The sequence below is a fragment of the Nymphalis io genome, chromosome 12 (assembly GCF_905147045.1).
Source record: "Nymphalis io chromosome 12, ilAglIoxx1.1, whole genome shotgun sequence".
Lineage (NCBI taxonomy): Eukaryota > Metazoa > Arthropoda > Insecta > Lepidoptera > Nymphalidae > Nymphalis > Nymphalis io.
In genome coordinates this window covers 3,624,629-3,648,030 of record NC_065899.1, presented here as the reverse complement: position 1 = coordinate 3,648,030, position 23,402 = coordinate 3,624,629, and the positions used below count along the sequence as shown (strand labels likewise).

Sequence of the window (23,402 nt, the reverse complement as noted above, 5' to 3'; positions counted from 1 at the left end):
ATGTAAGCGATGGTTGACATTTCTTACAATGCCAATGTCTAAGGGCGTTTGGTGATCACTTACCATCAGGTGGCCCATATGCTCGTCCGCCTTCCTATCCTATAAAATAAAAAAAAAAGTAATAAGCAAATAAAAACTTGTTTTAAATTTACAGGTAGACTTAGCAAGAAGGAATATCTTTAGATAGAAACCGCTAATATACAACTGAACTCATGTTTCAAATCGGAATACAACATTCCTACTAATTAGCTACTTCCATACATTTTGCTTTTTTAATGGGTGGTAGATGGGCTTGCACAAAGCCCTACCACCAATAAAAATTTCATTTACATTAATAAAAATTGTCAAGAATTTGCTAAAGTGAACTACTGTAAAACGAAGTTAAGCAAATAATATTCCCAAAATTTTGATTATTCTTTTAAATTCAAACACTATTTCAAAATATTTACAATTATATATTTCAAAATATTTTCAATTTCTACTCAAATTCAGCCTCATCGTTACTAACATGATTTTACCATACAAAAAGGTGCCAAGGCTTATTTTCCTGTTACTTAAAATGATAAAGTACAAATTGAGATTTTTCTCGACGCAGACACACTTTAACAACATACGAGCTCTTGCTTGGTTTGAAGTACAGCTCCACAGGCCAAAAGTAAGTGACCTAATTCGGGTTGATACTCGCACTTTCTAATCCTTCAAGACTATAAATTCATTTGATATTTTTTATACGCTCAACCTTTATCTCAATGAAACAAAACGATTGATAAATTAGAAACAAAAAAACAAACGTACAAACCGGTACTGCTTGATTGTGTTAATGTACGGCAGTGAAATATAGACACTAAAATTGAATTGTAGGTAGACGGAAAAAACTCGTGCAGTCCAAATCAAAGGTGACTGGTGTGCAATCAGCTCGTGACCAACCGAATACGTAGCAGTCAAAAGTTTAAGCAATAAAAAAAAGTTATAATCTCAATTAGAATTATATTTGTATGAAACGAGATAAATTATAAAATTCTATCTTAATTTTTTTTTTAATACTTAAATAAAGTAATAGAATAATAATTTGTGGTTTTTTTAATAATATAATACATTCTTTTGAAAACCAATTTTGATGTTTGACATATACTAACTAACTCGTTTTTTTAGCGTACGAATCGTTACGTGTATATGTGTAAGTAAAAATACGAAGTCTTTTAAATAGGATATAATATAACACAATTATTATCATAGTTACTTAAAAATAGTTCATAAAAATGATGTCAAATGATTTAACTGCAACCACTCTTTAACAAAATAGCGTCAAAAGTCGATAATGGCTGAGTAGATAGCCAGCCAGTAATTGAAGAAATAAAGCGCTTCTTTGGCACTGATTGCAGGAAAAAGCAAAAAGAACTTTCATTATTTGCAGCAATTCTGATTTATTTAAAATAAAAACTAATTATTTTCATTAATATTAAAAGTATTTTGATATGAATATTTAAAATGCCATTAAATGCACACGCAGCTTAACACTAATTAATATTATAACTCATTAATTACATACAGAAATCGCCATGTCCCAATACACGCAAACACAAACACTTAAAAGACGGTAAATACCCATTTAGCCAAAACAAATATTGGAAATGTGTAACGATCAAACTGGCGATTGTAAAGGTAGCTCATTTATGATAACTATTGCATCTAAAAATTAAATATATTTCAGAATTCTATTCCAAAGCGGATTGGTAGCTTCACATGAAGCAGATTTTTATCCGGGTCACGTAGGTTTTCCTGCGATGTTCTTCTTCAACGTGAACTAAACTGAACACGAGCACGAAATGAACTTTATTATTATATTGCAAATTAAGCAAATGGACATTTAATGTTGGTAGCTAACGCATTCTATTAAGAATCAGACATTCCGAAAAATGTAAGAATGTCATTATAAAAATCACTAAGTAAACTGGTTCCAGATTTAATGAAAGCAATTTTGTAAAACAGTTCACGCCAATTGCAGCGTTACAAAAAAAAAATACACCGGGAAGAAAATTTATATTAATGCTTTTATGTTACTGTTCCATCTGTGGTTTTACTGGTTAATTATTGCATTGCACTGGTGGTAGGGCTTTGTGCAAGCTCTTCTGGGTAGGTAACCACTCATCAGATATTCTACCGCAAAACAGCAGTACTTGGTATTGGTATTGGTACTTGGTATTATTATATATATATATATATATATATATATATATATTATATTCTAAATTTCTCTTAATTACAATTAAATAAGTTCTTGAATGTAAATGACAATAATAATATTTATTATTAAAAAAAGAATATTCATATCTTTATTTAAAAATAAATATTGATGATTTTGTAAATCCTTATGCAAATATAAAAACGCGATTTTGTACCAAGTAAAATACTTAAAAGTTGCTTTTAAATTGTATTGTAGTGTATAAATGTTTTATGTAGCTTTTTTATAGAATGTGCTTGTATATCAGTGTGCCATGAAACTGACAGTTTTCTTTAAACTTGTAAAGTAACCCCATTTTTGAGAGAAGAAATAGGCTTCAAGGTTCACTATACTGTCAAGATGTGTAAATAGTCAAAAATTTAAATAATTATTTTACAATATTTACAATTATTATTACAAAATAATTTATTATGGCTATACAAACAAAATTAAGTTCCTTAATTTTACATTAAAATTTAAAGATTTAGTACCGGATGATTATATTAGTAAAACTAAAGATATTGTTTATGTAATAAGAGGTAATTGGGTAATAGGTTAACCTGATAGGAAGTGACTTTTAAATTTGCAACGCCTGACTGCTGCACGCATGAATTAGTAGATATAAACACGCATGAGTTAGTAGATATTAACTAATTAAGTTAATTATAAGACCTTTAAAAAAATTTTTTTTATTAGTTAACTATGTACAGACATTTTTATAATATACAAAATTAAAATAAAAAACAAAATACACATTACAAATTTATAGCAAAAACACGCCGTCTAAAAGATTGTCCTGTGGCATTGTACCCACGACGCTGGCACTATTGCAAGCGGTGCAACGCTTGGGGCTAAATAAGCGCCAGTTCTTGAGTCACTAGAAGTGTAGACCAGTTTCTTCTATGAGAGAGATCTTTTACGAATTAATATTATTGTATGAGACGACCATGGACCTAATGTTTCAAAACCCAGACCCGCAAATTCATCCGTTCCGTTGGATAAAAGTGAATAAAAATAAAATGTTATAATTTCCTAAATTAAATAATAAATTTGTTCATGAATTCTTCGAGTAATATATAAGTCGAAAATAATATCAGTCAAAATTAAAGTTATAGCACTTTATAGTTACAAATTTGTTCCAGTTTTTTCAAATTATTTTCATTAAAATATAGGTTATCAACATTTACCTAATTTTAAAATATTTATTTCAATTTTGCTACAACAAAAATAAAAATATAGAAATATAAAAAAGTATACGGAATCCACCACAAATATATTTACAACAATAAAAAAAAAACATAAGATTCGACTGTACTTGGTAAACAGCAGAAGATGTATAAAAGGCATACAGGAATTGCAATTACACACTTTACGAATTGGATATCATGGCAGTCAGGGGTTGTTGGTTATATTTCGCGTTTGTTGGACTCCAACTCCAACTCCAAGTTTCAAATACCTCGGTAGCAGGTAAGTTGCTCCGACTTACTATATGTATAATAAATATACAGTTCCAATATTTGAGTAAGATTCATATAATAATTATTATCAATTATTTTAGGTACAGTGCCTTTGACTTGTTTCCTTAAGAACCAAAATTTCTTTAACATATTTAGTAGAAGAATTGAAGATACTCCTTATGGGGCTTCAAATCATCCTTCACAATTTGATACTATTCGAGTAAAAGCAATTAATTTTAACAAGGATGGTTGGAGATGCAATACAACAAACATTGTATTTAGCGGCCTAAATAATGCAGTTTTAGATGACTTTGGGTAAGTCAAATTTATATTATACGTTAATATATTATTTTCTATTGATTTACAGAGTGTAAAATATAACATAGTTATGAATTGCAATGAATAAAGAAGGTCTATGAGGATTGGTTACAGTATTGATATTTATCTAGATAAAAGAAATTGGTCTAAAAATCTTTTATTATTATATTAGTCTACTAGAGGTAGAGGTTATTGCTAGTTTCGCCTTGGTTGCATGAAAACATCAGGAATCTATAAGACATCAGTGCTATGTATTGTTCGTTTGCAATTTGAAGTGTGATTTCAGATACAAGGTATACGATAAATAATACCATGAGGTAATACATACATTACATAACCTGTTTAACATACTGTTATAAAGAAATAAAATTGACCCAACGGCAAGTCTTCTTAATAATAACCAGAAGATGCTTCCTACGGTTTGTGGAAACGGGCGTGTAGGTTATAATTTGGTTTTCATTCAGTCTGTGCAGTATAGTAACTTATAGTTACAGTTTGTGTGGACGCCTTCTATAATAGATAAATGAATAGGAAATCTTGAGCATTTCGATGATGTCAAATTATTTTTCAGATTTAATTTCAACTATAATATTATACACTTAACCTTCCATATGGATATGTTGGTCACGTTACAATATGTGACAGATGGATTATTATTTTCACTACCTATTTATGGTGCAGGTTCCTGTATTGTGTATCTCAGTAAGTTTTTCAAATAAATCTATTTCATATTGAAAAAAATTGCACTTTATGATAAAAAAAAATACTTCTGTCAATGTATTTTATGGAAATCGTATAAGCAATAGAGAATTTTACTAGTGGCTTTGGAAAAGGAGTGGAGTATTAAGACATTATTTATAGTTAACATTTTATATTTTACATTGAAATATTGCCTAAAATATTTAATCATATTCAAATTTCAGATAATATTCAATTTGGTATGATCATGCCGTTCAATGTTCAGGAAGAGTACGGTCAACAGTTTATAAATCTTAGGAACTATCGTTACTTTTACGACGTAAGAGATAGTGCTAACTTTACTTTAAACAATCTTTATTTCGGAGATAAGGAATCAAGTGAGTTGATATATATATAATATTTTCTATTTTTTATATAGTAATTATATTTCACTTGTGAAAAGACTACAAACCCATCAGAATGGGAACCTCCCACTTATCCCTTATCTTATCAACAAACATTAACTCTTCGTATTGCTGTGTTCCAGTTTGAAAGGTAAGTGAGCTACTGTAGTTACAGGCACAAGGAATATAAGATTTTACATCATAGTTTCTATAGTCTATAGCTAAAGTTTCACCTTGCCATCGCGTGACACATTTTTTTGTTTGCTGTTCTGACAAAATCAAAATTAGATTTTTATTCTGTGCTACTTAAAATCGATCGTAAAGAATTAGCTATATTATTTTCTTTTTAGGTGCCAGGATGCATCATCTCATGAACTACAATTGGAAATTTATCACAGAACGATATTCACCGATATTTTTAGACGCGGCAGCTGAACATATGTTTGAAATGTTTAGAAACGATATACGTGACATACCTTTAAAGGGCCAAATTGGTTGCTAATTTAAAAAAAATATATTAATTTTTAATTTCAGAAGTAGTTTTAAAAGCTTGAGCAAATTTTTATTTAAATTTAAATTAATTCTATATTATTTGGAACTTAGCGTGAAATTATCAATAATCATTTTAAATATGCGTTACATGTTTAAATATAAATTATTGTCAAATGTAAATTTGCTTCTATTGGTTTTAGTTTTGTCGTTTAAATTAAGACAAATCGTGTCATACAACAGAGAAGGTACTTCAAATGACATATAAAAAAGGTTTAATACAAGATATTGAAGACAAATCAATATTTAAAGTAGAATTTACGTTATATGTATAATACGCAGTTTTTTTCTCTGTCCATATATATATATGACCATAGTATTTAATAATTCATACTGCTGTACTAAAATTTCACTTACTTTTACATCAACTTTTGACTTGAAATAAAATTATATTAATAATCCCTCCTTTTATTTCCCTGAGAACTATAATCACCTAAAATATTAACAATCAAGAACGTTTACAAAATAAATATTTACTTCTATTGATAGCTGTTTTCTTTATGGTATGGTTTTATGCAAGCCCGTCTGGGTAGGTCCAACCACTCATCATATATTCTACCGCTAAATAGCAATTACTAAATATCCTCGTATTCCGGTTTGTAGGATGAGTGAGCCTAAGGGTATGGCGGAGTGTAACTACAGACACAAGGGACATAGCATCTTAGTTCCCAATGTTAGTGGCGCGTTGACGATGTAAGGCATGGTTAATATTTCTTACGGTGTCAATGTCTATGGTCGGTAGTGACCACTTACCATCAGAGAACCATTTTCCTATCCGCCAGAAACTCAAGAGGCCCTAAATTGGAACCTTGACTTATTCCGGAAAACGTAAAATACGGTTCTGAGAGTTGTCCATTAAACTGCACATACTGCCTCCGGTTACGGAGGTAGCAGGAGAAAAATTGTAACAAGGCAGGAGTAATTCCGGCGGCTGCAAATTTACGGAGCAGTAAGTCGTTATCGACCGTATCAAACGCCTTTCGGAAATCAAAATATGCAGTGTCAACTTGAAAGCCCCTATCCACCGCCATAGTAGTGTATGAGTGACCAACTCTGAATCCGTGCTGGGCATCAGACAGTTGTATCTCAACCTGTACACTTATCAAGCGATGTAAGATACTTTCAAACAACTTGCCAAATACTGACAGTACAGCTACCGGCCTATAATCACTTACGTTTGTTCCGAAATTATTCTTAGGTACCGGAACCACACGTGTGATTTTCCACACATCTGGGTACCGACAGTTTGTGAGACACAAATTAAAGAGGTACAACAAAGGGGAAGCAAACACTGACCGACAATCTTTAATGATGTATGGCGGACAACTACTATATCAATAGGAGGATGGTAAGCATCTGGCAGTGTGAGTGTATCGGTGGCCCGGTGCACAGATACATCGCCCAACGGCACACTGGCCAGAACCATGTCCAGTAACCCTCCGAAGCTATTAAGAATGCTATTTACCTGCTGTAGTTCGCAAAACTCCAGTAAATACTCAAAGTTGTTGTTAATATTAACATTTGTGGAATTCATGTTGAAGTCCCCACATATTAAAACATTTTAAAATTTCTTAAAAACCGATTCAATAACGTTAAACACTAGCAAATATTTATCTTCGTAGGTATTTAGCGGAATATAAATACACACAAGAGTAACCAATAGATGGTTTAGTATATATAACCCTACACAGATTAGTTCACACCCTGTCGACACCATATTCGTAACAGTAATCCGTCTAAGCTGAAATCGTGGAGCTGCTATGATAGAAACCCCACCACCACGTTTCGAACCTGGCCGGTCTGCCCTTAGAATATTATACCCCTGGGGCACAACCTCTTCGTCTTCGATGCCCGACGTTAACCATGTCTCCGTTAATAAAAATACATCAATCTGCGAAGCACTAATTTCGGCAGCTAGTTGGTGCAACTTCGTGCGTAGTCCACATACGTTTTGATAGTATAACACTAAACACTCGCTATCTTTACTAGACTTACTTGACCTATGTTTAATTTTCTCGTAGATCGCTGGTGTTTCTCCTACGAAACCATTCGTTCAATCTCGTATTTGGGGGCCAATTTTCCGCCTCCATGAAAAACGAAAATAAAATCTGGTACTGTAATTACAAATGAAGCGTACCTTTTATGCTTTAAATCTAACTTTTTCTTTTGCATATAAGCATGTACGAATTCGGAAGTAGTATCATGTTGAAGTGACCACAGATGTATAGAACGCAATTTTTCTATTGCTGTTAATTGTGTGTCAACCTCGCCCGTACCTTGAATGACTTGACGAAGTGCTTTACGCCGGCGCATTGTTGTCCACTACTCCGTCTCGTTGACATCTCTTAACTCATTCGGTGCCGGACGCGCCGATGAATATGCCCCATCAGTTAGTTGTCTACGCGCCGATTTATAACGACGGCCGTTAGTTTCAACTGTATCGTCGCATGATGTCGCCGCCGGCGCATCGTTGCTCGGAGGATCGGTGATCGTCTGGACTCAGACATGGTCGGGGATCGCCCGGACTCGGACATCGTCGGTGACTGTTCGGCCCTCGCCGTTTCTCGTCATAGCTCGGTTGTCGTCGTTAGTTGACATCAACGCCTTCATCTTACGCGTCAATATCTTCGCACTCGTTTTTGTTTGTTTAGTTGGGTGCTGCTCTGAAGATGACGTCGTTGGCCTCTCGCTCTTCTGATGGGTCCGATTCTTATCGTTATCTTCGATCTGCCTACCCACTGTTGAACTCTGGTATTGCTCAAATCAAATTTTGATTCTAAACTTCGAACCATGTCCACCAGGGAGTTAATTTTAAGTTCTAGGTATAATTTAAGGAAGCATCAAACTTTGCATCATCTTTAGTATATCTGCAGTTCTCAACTTCGCCATAATTATACAACTTAATTAATTAAAACACCGAGGATCAGAAAAAAGCGCGTGCACGAGCGGGCGGTGCGCGGGTATTTTTTTTATTTATATATATATATATATATATATATATAATATTAATTAAAATATTATATACATATATATATATATGATTTTTTTTTATATATACATATAAATATAAATACATTTTAATTATTTTAAAATTGAAATTAAACAAGCACTTGACTGTAAATGTTAATAGAATGAATATTTTTTAAATTTTGTAATAAATATTGATGATTTTATAAATCCTTAAGCAAATACAAAAACGCGATTTTGTATCATTCCCCTCTTCCCTCCCTCTGTGGTACTCCGCTGGTGATGCAAAGCAAAATCGCCATGCTGGGCATTGACGTTCGCTGCGACCTTAGTCCAAGGGATTACATCGAGGCTGTTATAAAAACAGCTTCACGGAAACTCGGAGTTCTGAACAAGGTGCGGCGCTTTTTCACGCCACAACAACTGTGCCTGCTGTACAAAACACAGGTACGGTCTTGCGTGGAATATTGCTCGCACCTTTGGGATGGCTCCGCTAAGTACCTACTTGAGGCCTTGGACCGGTTGCAGCGACGTGCCGTGCGCATTATTGGCGACGTAAAGGTCACAAACACCCTTGAACCTTTACAATTGCGTCGTGAGATAGCAGCACTGAGCGCTTTCTATCGACTGTATCACGGCGAGTGCTCTGAGGAATTATTCTCTTTAATTCCTGCTTCCCCCTTCCTTCTTAAGTCCACGCGAGCTGGTTCTCGATGTCACCGCCTAACTGTGACATCAATTCCATCGCGAACAAAGAAATTTGGCAACTCCTTTCTTTGTCGCACTTCCAAAAAATGGAATTCCTTACCAGCTCACGTGTTCCCCTCCTCTTACAACCCGGGTTCCTTCAAACGAGGCGTGAAGAGGCATCTTGCAGGCCGGCAAGGCGAAGGCGGCTAGTGCAGAACGTTTTTCCCGTCTGTACTGGCCGTCGTCGCGTTTGGACTCTACTACCACTTACCAACAGGTGGAGTAGAGTCATTTGCCCTCCCGGCGAAAAAAAAAAAAAAAAAAATCAAGTAAAATCCTTAAAGGTTGATTTTAAATAGTATTGTATTAAATTTGTGTATAGGTGTTTTATGTAGCATTTTCATAGTATGTGCTTGCCTAGCAGTGTGCCATTAAAACTATCAGTGTTCTTGAAACCTATTTTTTGAGAGAAGAAAAAGGCTTGAATTTCCACTATGCTGTCAAATGAGTGTGTATATTATATGGTCAAGTAAAAGTAAATTATTATGATAAATTGTTTACAAAATAATTTATACTGGATACAAAAACAAAATGTTAGTTCCTTAGCTTCACATTAAAATTAAAAGATGTACTATCTATTATTAAACTAATCTATAGATTAAAAGATTTTTTTATGTAAGAGGCGGTAATGGGGTTAAACTGATAGAAAGTGACTACCACCGCCCATTTATATTTGCAACACTGGAGAGCTTCTATGTTCTGAAGGTTTTAAAGTCATATCGGTTCAAAGCAACGTTCTAATGCCAAGATTTCTCTCTCTTTCCTCTTCTGGGAGAAGATATAATAATATTGTTCATCAAATCTACCAGTAATATTTGAGTCCAAAGAAGAATATCAGTCAAAATAACAGTTATAGCACGTTATAGTTCACAATTCGTTTCAGTTTTTTCAAATTATTTTCTTCAAAATATGAGTTATCAACATTTACCCAATTTAATAATTTTAATTATTTCAATTTTACTGCGACAAAAAGAAAAATAAATAAATATATAAAATGTGTACGGAATCCACCAAAAATATATTTAAAACAATGAAAAAAAACATAAGACTTGAATATACTTGGTAAATAGCAAAAGATATATAAAAGGCAAACGGGAATTGCAAAATACACTTTACAATTTGGTAATCATGGCAGTCAGGGGTTGTTTGTTATATGTCGCATTTGTTGGACTCCAAGTTTCAAGTACCTTGGCAGCAGGTAAGTTGGTCCGAGAAACTAGCTATTAATAATGACCCTTGGAATAAAAAAATCTGTATACCGTTATATATTGTAAATAAAAATTAAACTTAAATAGTTAAAGCATCGAGTGTTATAATAAATTCACTATAAGTCTAATAAATTTATAGTTACAATATTTGTGTACAATAATCATATAAAAAATATCGATGAATTGTTTTAGGTACAGTGCCTTTGACTTGTTTCCTTCAGAACCAAAATTTCTTTAACATATTTAATAGAAGAGCTGAACTTACTTCTAATGGGACTTCAACAAATCCTCCACAATTTGATACTATGCGCGTAAAAGGAATTGATTTGAACAAGGATGGATGGAGTTACAGAACAACAAACCTAGAATATAGCGGCCTAAATAATGCAGTTTTAGATGACTTTGGGTAAGTCAAATTTATATATTGATCAATATATTATTTTCTATTGATTTACATACTGTAAAATACAACAAAGTTAAATGTATACGAATTAGAATGAAAAATATTGTCAGTGAGGATTGCTTTTAGCTTTGATATTTATCTAGATTGAATACATTGGTCTAAGAATCTTTTATTATTATATCAGTCCAATAGAGGTAGGGGTTATTGCTAGTTTCGCCTTGGTTGCATAAACATATAAGCCATCTACTATAACACATCAGTATTGTATTTTTGGAATTTGAAGTGTTATTTCAGGTACAATATGTAAGGTACATAAGATCTTAAGATAATACATGTATTACATAGCCTGTTTAACATACTGCCATTAATAAATAAAACTGTTTTATCAGCAAAAGTCTTCTTTATAATAACCAGAAGATGCTTCCTACGATTTGTGGAAACAGGCGTGTAGGTTATAATATGGTTTTCATTTATACTGAGCTCATCAAAATGACTTATAACTAAAATTTGTGTAAACACGTACTAGAATAGATGAATGAATAGAAATTCATGGAGGATTTCGGTGATGTCAAATTATTTTTTAGATTTAATTTCAACTCTAATATAACACACTTAACTTTCCATACGGATATGGTGGTCACGTGTCAATACTTGACAGATGGATTATTATTTTCACAACCTGTTAGCGGCGCAGGTTCCTGTATTGTGCACCTTGGTAAGTTTTCCAAATACATTAATTTAGTATTGAAATAAATTGCACTTTACGACAATACAAAAATAGAGAATTATCTAATGGCTTAGAAAGAGTGCCGAATTATTGTCATTCGAAGAATTTATGTATACTTGCTATTTTTTCATATCATATATATTCATTTAAGTCAGTAGGTTAAAATCGACTTCCTAAATATTTTACATATTGACGTAGTTAGTAACAAAACAAGTGTAGAAGCATTTAATGACGTACATTGCAAAATACCATGTGGATAAATTTAACTTTCAAAATACACACTTCTAAAACTTAGTTCTGATAGTATTTTTAATGGGATATTAATAATTTACTTGAATTTACCACACAGAGTAAATATCAAAATACTTGTGTGTATCTAAAAAATTCTGTCACATGTATATACATGCTAACTAACAATGGAGTATAAGGACACTATTATATATATTCAACATTTTATATTTTACATTAAAGTATTGCCTACACTTTTTATTAATATTAACATTTCAGATAATATTCAATTCGGTATGATCATGCCGTTTAATGTTCAGGAAGAGTACGGTCAACAGTTTATAAATCTTAGGAGCTACCGTTACTTTTACGACGTAAGAGATGGTGCTAACTTTACTTTAACCAATCTTTACTTTGGAGATAAGGAATCAAGTGAGTTGATATATAATATATATAATATTTTCTATTTATCTTATAATAACTATATTTCACTTATGAAGAGACTGCAAACCCATCTGTATGGGAACCTCCCACTTATCTCTTAATCTATCGACAAACATTAATTCTTCGTATTGGTGTGTTCCAATTTGAAAGTGAGCCAGTGTGAGTCCCAAGTCACAAGGTATATAAGATCACACATCAGAGTTTTCATAGCTAGCTTTACTATACGGTCTACGGCCTAAGTGACACCTTGCCATCTCGTGACACATTATTTTTGTGTTGTTATGACTAATTCAAAATAGATAATTTGCTTTTTTTATGTGCGACTGAAAACCCTATTCTGATAAATTGTGGTGATTGCAAGAAATAAGCTGCATTATTTTCTTTTTAGGTGACAGAATCCATCATCTCATGAACTCCAATTGGAAATTTATCACAGAACAATATTCACCGATTTTTATAGACGCAGCAGCTGAATATATGTTTGAAATGTTTAGAAGCAATATGCGTGACATGCCTTTAAAGGGCCAAATTAGTTGCTAGTTTTTAATATTAATTAATATTTCAAGAAATAATTTTAAAAGCTTGAGCATGTTATTGTTGCAATTTAAATTAATTCTTTATTATTTGGTATTTAGCGTGCAATTATCAATATAAATCATATTTATTTTAATGGTTTTAAAAACACTTTTTTATAAATTATGGTCAAATATTAAATTGCTTCTATTGCTTCTATCAATTTACGTTTTGTCGTTTAAATTGAGACAACTAAGTAACATACAACAGAAAAGGTACTTTTAAATATCTTAAAAAAATATATTAAAAACTTTTAGCTTTAAAAAATGTTCAATACAAGATACTGAAGAGAAATCAATATTTATTAATATAATCACCTAAATTATTAACAATCAAGAACGTTTACAAAATAAATATTTACTTATATTGATAGCTGTTTTCTTTGTGGTATGGTTTGATGCAAGCCCGTCTGGGTAGGTACCACGCACTCATCAGATATACTACCGCATGTATAGGACGAGTGAGCCTACAGGTTCTGTGTGGCGAAGTGTAACTACAGGCATAAGGGACATAGCATCTTAGTTCCCAAGGTATGATTAATAATTCTTACAATGCCAATGTTTATGGGCGGTGGTGACCACTTACCATCAAGAGATCCATTTGCCCATCCGCCTATTTAATTTAATTAAAAAAAAAACTTTAGGTCAATTTATTTATAATAAAAATAAGTAATGCAACATTCTATATTTACATAATATATTACATATATAATGATATTATGTTTCATTATTAATTTCATTCTGCTGTTATTTTGCATGTCATGAAGTTCAAGGTGACTTTTTGTATCGTAGTATGTTTCGTAGTTGAATGTCTTCACATTATATGTTGAACATTTACACAAATAAAGTAGAAAAAGTTAAAAAAAAAACATAATTACGTGTAAAGTGTAACATTTACAAGATAAACAATAGAAATATGCAAATTACATGATTAGCACGTAAATGCTAAAGACCCACAAACATAATTCCTAAATTATATTCATTGCGAGAATAAGGAATAGTTTCTCGGGGGAGCCTCACCCCTAGAGAACGCGTCCCCAGGTGGCGGATAGGGGAGGACTCGGCAGGTATGCCGGGTAGGAGGGAAATAAAATACCTCCTGTGGACCAACAGGCCGGAGAAGGACACTTCCTTACCAAACCCCTGCTTCAGGCTTACTCAAATATCTGGAGCAAAGGCTGTAATTAGGCTGGTTGGGACGCACAAAAGGGATGGCGGAGGAAGAGCCTGCATAAGGCCAACGGCGGCGCCCGCATGTCTCCACGAGAAGTATGACCTTGGCGTCAGGTGGCAACCGGCCGTAAAACTTTAGCCAAAAACTCAAACTCCTTGTATGACAGCAAAACTAAAGATGAGAACGTTAAATGCTAGGGCGTCCCCCTCAAGCGACTTAGATGCGAAGAATGCGATACATGCTAGGGCGTTCCCCACAAACGACGCTCAAGACGAGAAACCAACGTTCGCATCCAAAAGTCTTTGACAAACTCAGACTCGCGTCGTGGAACCTCGGCACAATGACGGGACACAGCACAGAACTAAGCGAAATTCTAAAAGCAAGGAAAATAAATGCCCGCTGCGTCCAAGAAACGAAATGGAAAGGGTCAAAATCCAGGGATATCGGAAATGGCTACCAACTTGTATACCATGGTACTGATACCAAAAGAAACGGAGTAGGTATCGTATTGGATGAAAACCTGAAAACGAGAATAATCAACGTGGATAGAAAGAATGACAGACTCATTAGCATAAAACTAGCGATGGACGGCCAACCGCCTTTGAACTTAATCTCTGCGTATGCACCACAAACGGGATGTTCTGAACAAGAAAAGCAAGATTTCTGGGAGGACTTTGACAAAATTATGCAAAATATTCCTTTAACAGTACATGCATGCATAGGAGGAGACCTGAATGGACATGTAGGAGAAAAGAACGACCTTTATAGCGACATCTATGGAGGCTATGGATTTGGCACTAGAAATAAACAAGGAATAAGAATTCTTAATTTCACATCCAGGCACTTCCTAAAAATAATCAATACATATTTCCAAAAAAAACCCGAACACCTTATCACCTACAAATGCTCTGAATATAACTCACAAATAGATTATATCCTCGCCAGCAACAACATTTTTAAACTTTATAAGGACTGTAAAGTGATTTCCGGCAATGAAACTACCCAAACCTATAACAACACTCATCGGCAGAACAGACAGTATTAAGTGGAAAGAACTGCACTCCGACAAGGGCTCACCGCTTTTAGAATGGGCCTAGCCTATGAGCCTATATGAAAGAAGACATTGAGACCGACAAATCAGCTAACCAGATGTGGTCTGATTTCGAAAGACTATGTTTGGAAAGGGAAAAAGCTATCCTGGGTATTTGACGTGGAGCACTGCGCATAAGTATAGCAACGTCCTGGTGGAATGAAACTGCACAACACATAATAAAGTCAAAGAGAGAGGCATTTAAAGCATGGCAGAAATCGGGTTTGAAAGAAGACCACCTACTGTATAAGAATCTTAAAAAGATAGCTAAATTTGCTGTAGCATAATCCATGGCAAAATCTAGACAAGATTTTTATGATAGATTGGAAAAAGCCGAGGATGAGAACTCTATCTACAAAATAGCCCGACAACGCCATAGGTAACAAATACATCAAAAATTCCCAGGGTGTTTTACTAACGGCGAACAAGGATATAAACATAAGACGGAAGGAATACTACGAACAACTAATGAACGAGGAGTTTTCGAGCCTATAAAATCTATATTAGAGGAGGAGGTGAGCAAGGTTATATCAAAAATGAAATACCATAAGACCACTGGTCCCGAACAGATACCAGCAGATCTCTGGAAGAAGCTGAAAGAATTTGTAACACCCTGGCTCACCAAGCTTTTTAACGCTATTATTAAAGATGGCAAGATCCCTGAATCCTGGCATATCAGCATTCTATCACCGATATATAAAGAAAAAGGGGAATGCGGAAACTACAGCGGAATAAAACTCACATCACACACACTGAAACTGTTTGAAAGAATCATCGCCGCACGCATAAATGACTGTACCCGTATAACTGAGAACCAATACGGCTTCACGCCTGGCAAATCTACCATCGATGCCATTCAGTTAATTAGAGTTGTGATGAAGAAATATCGTTCAAACAAAGAAAATCTGTATCTCCTGTTCATCGACCTAGAAAAGGCTTTCGATAGCGTGGGTACCCAGAAATCTAGTTTAGCAGGCTACGAGAGTTCAAAACATCCCGGAATATTATGTGATACTAATACAAGATATGTACATAAACACCAAAACGCACGTCAAAAGTCCAGCGGGTCTTGGCGAGCCCTTCCACGTAAATGTAGGAGTACATCAGGGATCTGCCTTGAGCCCATTGCTATTCAACCTGTGCATGGACTACATCACGCGAGGCATACAAAAGCCAGCACCAGAGTGTATTCTTTACGCAGATGATATAGTCCTAGTGGCGAAAAATGCACAAAACCTACAGGAAACACTTATTCGGTGGGTAACACAAATAGGAAACGGTTTGCTACGCATTAGTCGAAGTAAGACCGAATATTTTGAGTGTGACTATGGAGGGACAGAAGAGACGGGATGTAATATTTACATAGACAACCGCGCACTACCCAAAGTAGACAACTTCAAGTATCTTAGATCTGTGCTTACTACTGATGCAAATATCGATAAGGACGTGGACCACCGCATTAAAACCGCCTGGATAAAATGGAAATCGCTTTTGGGTGTTCTCTGTGACCATAGAATGCCCATTCGTGTAAAGGGAAAAGTGTATAAAACGGTAGTACGCCCATCCATGATCTATGGGGCAAAGTGTTGGACCATCAAAAAGACGCACGAACAACAACTGCATACAAGCGAGATGAAATTGCTTAGATGGGCGGGAGGAATCACCCAGCTGGACAAAGTAAGGAATGAGTATGTCAGGGGATCATTCAAGGTAACACCAATTGTGGAAAAATTGAAGGAATGTTGACTGCGCTGGTACGGCCATATCCTGAGACGTAACGATGATCATCCTATCAAGAAAGCCTTAAATATCCCGGAACGACCGCGGGGAAGAGGGCGACCGCCCGCAACCTGCTGGTCAAACCTACAAAAAGAGGCCCAGAAAGAGAATCTGAGTACACAGACAACCCAGAACAGAGCTCTCTGGCGCAGACGTACAAGGAGACCCGACCCCAGCTGAACTGGGAACAGGGTTTGAACAAAGAAGAAGAAGAAGCGAGAATAAGGAATAGTGTCTACAATTTTACGGCTGTGATGTCTACAGATCGCGGTTCAACAAAGAGTTTCTTAATGCCATTTTCTCTTTTTCAGTTTATGAGAATTTATTATTGGAAATATTTCATCTAGTCTTAATTACTATTATATTAAAGCTGTAATATTTTTTAAACTTTTACATAAAGTTATTTACTCGTAGTAAAATATTCTATACTATTATATATTCACGGGCAAAGTTATGAAGGTATTTATTTCTATTAAATACAAATAACTTATCTGTGTAACTCTGCTTCATATGTGTTCTGTATTTACACCCGGACAAGCTCAATTGAATATCGATGTACTTATTTTTTGTATTTTCATCACGTGCTTAATGGTGAAGAAAAACATCGTGGAGAACGTCGTGTTAGTTAACACTCTTTCAAATCACATTGTAAAAAACATTTATAATAGACTACTACACTACTACTCATTTATTAAAAGTTGTTCAGTCGGTGTCAGTTCAGGCGTGGCGTTTCTACTGAATTTAAAGAATTTATTTTCTAAAGATTATTGACTCTTGTTTATCTCCGATTTCCTTATTTTACATCAAAGAAAAATATATTTGATTACTTAGGGACCTACCTTAATAGAATGAAGATTTAATCATTCAAATCATGAAAAAATATGGTGTAAAATATATATAACTCTTCATGTTTTAAAAAAAAGGATAAAAGTGATGTCAAAAAACATGATTCAACTAGGATATAATATGCATCTTAATTTTCAATCTACCATTGCTTTAAATAAATAAAATATGTGCTTTCAAGGAACAAGATTACAATAAATATGATAGAAGGAAGAATATTGATAAAAATGTAAGTTATTAACTTTGGGCAACGGATAGAAAGAGTAAAGTGAAATCGGTTAAATCTAATTAATTGAGAATTTATAACACCGAAAACTAATTAATCACGTACCTAGACAATTTAGGATCGACACCGTCGTCCTGTCATCGAGGCGACTCTCAAAATATTAATTTTAAATTAAGCGATCATCCACGAATAGGCTTTGTTTCATAATTTTCATATTTATTTAGTACTAGCTGTACCGTGCGGCTTCAACTGCGTCAAACATTACTGCTCCGCCCTCGTGTATTGTAGGTGTCGTGTTATATATCTTTCTTAATAATTTTACTACTATAATGCAATTTTATTAAATCGCACATTTTAAAAGCGTTCAAATAAACAATTCATTGATATTGTTTTTAATATAATAAGTAATAATAAGTAAATAATAAGTAATAATAAGTAGTAATAATAATAAGTAATCTAATGTGAGCATCCCAATAGAAATGCTGTTTATTGCTATGATGAGACAACGGGCGGGACGGGACATCGGAGCAGCTTTTACCAAACAACAATTAATATAGACTCATTATTATAAGCAAGTCTTAATACGGAATACAAAAAAAAAGTATTACAAGTAGGTAAAACTTATCGATATCTTTTGTTACTCTAGTCTACATTTATTCCGTCGCAATTATTTTTTTACAAGAAAGAGTCTTTATAAGATTACGTACTTTAACTCACGAAACTAGCATTTCACGAAGTTGATGATTAGTTGAAAGTAATTATTATATGAAAATTAAAAACAAATTATCACATTCTCCATATTTTTCATATACTATAAACTATTTTTTTTTTTTCATAGAATAGGAAGGTGGACGAGCATATGGGCCACCTGATGGTAAGTGGTCACCAAACGCCCTTAGACATTGGCATTGTAAGAAATGTCAACCATCGCTTATAGCCAATGCGCCACCAACCTTGGGAACTAAGATTTTATGTCCCTTGTGCCTGTAATTACACTGGCTCACTCACCCTTCAAACCGGAACACAACAATATCAAGTATTGCTGTTTTGCGGTAGAATATCTGATGAGTGGGTGGTACCTACCCAGACGGGCTTGCACAAAGCCCTAGCACCAGTAAACTACTTTTATTCTATTATTTTTTTATTTATTTCGTTACATAGAGTCTGAGCTAGTGGGGCTCAATATATTTTGCCAATTTTGTCATGTTTAGCGAACTCCGAGACATATCAGGTGCAAATTTTAAAATTTTAGTTGATGATATTTATGAGAACAAATATAAGCAACAAAAAAATTATATTTAAACCTTCTAATAATAGCATTTAAATATCACTGCAATTTTACTCAATTGGAATAATATAATAACTTTTGTCAAAAAGCATTATTATACATATATTGAAGTCCTCGCGATACAACTATTACTCTTAGAATAAATGATTTGGTGTCACATTAGTTGCTAATGGCTTCCTTGAAGATATCGTCATTACACTTAGCAATTAAATTTTGAATAAATGTCGTCGTGAAAGATACAACTTTGCTCTTACTACAACTATAGCAAATGGATAACTTTCAGAATCTTATTTGAAGTGGCATTCATACTTAAACCCAAGTTTTAATTAGAAAATTATAATACGAAAACAACATTACAAGAAACCTATCGGAACATTTCTTGGTCATACTCTTGCAGTCTGTATTCTTCTATTAAAGTACCTAATGGTTCATTATCTATTTCAGTATTTTTATATTAATTTATTTTATTGGGTACTTCTATAAAAAATGGCTTATCCGTACAAAATTTTTAATTTTAATTTCATCCTATTAAATGTTTTAACAGGATGAAATTAAATTAAAAAATCCTATAAATTTACACTGTATAAAAACAACCACCATAAATAATACTAAAACCAATCTGATTTGTAATACATAAATTGCTGTCTTACTTATAAGTATATAATATATTATGTTTAAAACGACAATTGCATAAAAAACTACACACAATACATTATACACTATATTGTATAAAGTGCTAATTAACAAACTAAATAGCATAAATATATATTAAAAGAAAAAAAGATCGTGCAATCGTTGCTGTCCCCTCGGATTATGACCATGAGACTACAAAAAGTGTGTGTGATTTGCGTACATACTTGTGTCTTGTTATATATCTTGCGTCGTTCGGTTAAAAGGACATAATTACGAAACAATTAAAGGCAAAAGAATTATGGTGATCATAGTATTTTTTTATTAAATTAATCATTCCCATTTATGTTATTATATCATATTAAGTGAATTTAAATTTTAAATACAATTGTTTGTCTATATTTCGATGAATCTTAGGAAAATAATAAAGATTTCAATTCCGAATCGATTACGGACGTTATCTATCTTGCTCTAGTTATGTCATGTGCTTTTATTAAAAAATATCCGCTAGCTTTATCGCGATTTTCATTGGAATTAAAAAAATGGGATTAAGAAAATTTAGAGACAATTATTTTCTGTTATCAAAATGTAACTGCAATGAAAATGTAATGCAAGTGCAACGCAGGCATCTCTATGGTAGCAATTAGCGACGATTTAACACCGGGTAATTTATTTCAGTCATGCTGCGTTTCCTAAGAAAACTTTAATTAAGACATGGGATTTAATTACTTTTAACATTAATGTGTATTTTAATTAAAAAAAGGTAATTGTCAAATATTCAATAATAAAATTAAATAAGCAGAAAAAACAAGAAGCAATAATAAATTTATTTTAAATGTACAATGATTAACGATAGTGATCGCAGCGTTGGAATATCATTTCTTTTACTTTATTAGGGTCCGATATTATCACGTTGACATATCAGTGTCATCCACAGTTTGGACGAATAACGCCAACCTAGCCGCAAGCAAGCTTTCATTTCGTAGATATTTCGAGCAAGACCGAATTTTATCTCATCGTATTTGCATGGCAGTGACGCGTTGTTCACTCATGCCAAGTTTTACAAAAGAGCGAACAATACCCGAAATTATTTGTTTTATATTTTTCATGATGTTTCAGTGCTTGAAGAAGAATATTTTGCGGAAAGAAACAAAATCGTCTTTGTAAAGAAAAACGCAAAATGTTGACATTTTTGTTTAATCAAATTAAATATTTTTAAACCATTTATAAGTTTATAATCTTTTTATTTATTTATTTTACGAAGATAAGTGTTATAATATCATATCATTTGTCTGTGTAGCTTTTAATTCCAGTAATTAAAAGACAAATAGCTGTTTAGGGTATAAATTGAATAAATAGTTTTTCTTATGGAACTGAGATGGCTCATTGAATAAAATACCTGGACCTTATTTGAAGATCGTTAGATCGGATGTCAAACAAGTACCACGAGGCAGCCCGTAATTAATTTGATAAGAGGTGAAATATCGTGAGTAAATAAATAGAGAAAATTAACATTGGAGGAGCGTGGTGGGATAATTATTTGAAATATGAATATTTAGTTAAGTATTTACGAAACTGACTGATCATTTTTATTAAATACAATTTCTGTTTTAAAAGCCATCTAACAAAAGTTATGAATAATATTTAATACAAAAATCAATGAAAAATTATCAAAAAAAAACAAAAATGTAGTAACTTGCAATTACGTTTATCTTTTCCTGACTTTCTCAACTAATTTCACGTTTATGGGAAATATTTTGAAAAATATACTTCGTAAGCTGAAGGCCGTTTTTCTTGGAATTTTCATTTGGTACTGTAAATAATAAAATCGTTATGAAATTTATATGGTAAGGATCTGATTTAATTAGCAGAATTATAAAGCAAAGAACCGTGTCTTCTTATATGATATAAAATTTAAAATTATTTATAATTCGCTCAAAAATCTTATAATAAGTATTAGCAATATATAAGCTATTAGTATTATTATTCTTATTTTATAAGCTTATTCATAGTAAATAATTTTGGCTAATATTTAAAAAGTTATGTTATTTGTATGTTACAACAAGTGAACTTAAACCGAATATCGCGGGTTCAAACCTGGGCAAGCACTACTCAATTTTGATGTGCTTAATTTGTGTTTATAGTTTCTTCTCGTTACTCTTTAAATAAATAAGTTTTGCTTATGTAGGAGTTGTTAACTTTTTTGTTCAAATTATTCAATAAAAACACGTGTAGAATCGAAAGATAATGTTTTGACAGACATTCGTATCATGATATTAATCTGTATGCAATTAAATCGCTTCATAATAAGGGTTGATTGAACACTATATAATTTCTCTTTAAATTATCCGAATCGAACCTTTGTTTAAAAGTTAGGACTGGTATGATAACGCAAAAAGTAAGGAAAATGCCTCAGTGTGAGCGAACGACGGATATCAGGAGCGAACAGTACGCGCTGTACTGTTCGCTCCTGATATGCGTCGTTCGCTTTTAGTCTATTTTTACACCTTTTATTATTTGTGAACTAGACTACACTTGAATAAAATTATTTAAATTAAGAACGTACTTCTTAAAATAAATATTTTTTTATTTATTTAAAACGTTAATCCGCTGTTGAGAAATTGAGCGACCGCGGTGCCCTTTCAAAATTTGTACATTAAACTATATGACTAATTTAAATTAACACCTTGGGGTTACGGCAAAATTGAATTTGGTGGCCAAAGATGCATTGGCGAAGTAACTGGCGTAAAGATTTCGTATGTTCCATTCGTATTTACCATGCTTATTACATATCTAAGCACAATAGACAATTTAGTTGCCAAGGTTGGTGGCGCATTAGTGATGTACGGATTGGTTAATATTTTTTATAGTGCTTAAGTCTATGGTTGGTGGTGACCATTTACCAATATTAAAGGAAACCAAATAGCAGGTCACCTTTTTCAAAAGGTCTGTCTCATAATGTGGGACGAATGTACGATGATAGTGGCTCATGTACGATGAGCCACTATCATCGTACATAGAAGCCGTAGACAGAACCTAAGAAAACAATAATGAATAGTTGCATGAAAAATACTAAGAGCGGTGCTCTATGTATATGTATTATTATAAGCCCTAGCACTTTACTGTATGGGTGAATAGATCTATTAGCGGATTATTATACTTTATTGATTAAAAAATGCACGCGAAAGTCCTTATTTTACCCGTAACCCGTACGAGGTCGAGGCGGGCAGCTAGTCATATATATATTCCTGTACATATATGGATGTTACTATATGGGTTCGTACTTTTTGAAGTAGAAGATTTCTAGACTATATATGTCTTGCTTCTGCTTGTAATTTTATTACATACATTAATTTAAAAATAATGTACTTTATGCTTATCGACACTAAGGATTGATGTATCAAATATAAATATAAAATTTAAATTAAGACTAATGTGAAATATGT

General features: G+C 33.2%; 1 protein-coding gene across 1 annotated transcript in view; it reads left to right on the top strand.

The window, feature by feature from the left end:
* LOC126772546 (uncharacterized) overlaps positions 1 to 23,402 on the top strand; it is a 34,613-nt gene that overhangs the window by 4,783 nt on the left and 6,428 nt on the right. Inside the window, exons 2-4 of the mRNA XM_050492946.1 lie at positions 10,745 to 10,958; positions 11,540 to 11,670; positions 12,190 to 12,342. Of these exons, the coding sequence (XP_050348903.1) occupies positions 10,745 to 10,958; positions 11,540 to 11,670; positions 12,190 to 12,342 (498 nt within the window). The remainder of the gene's footprint in view (positions 1 to 10,744; positions 10,959 to 11,539; positions 11,671 to 12,189; positions 12,343 to 23,402) is intronic.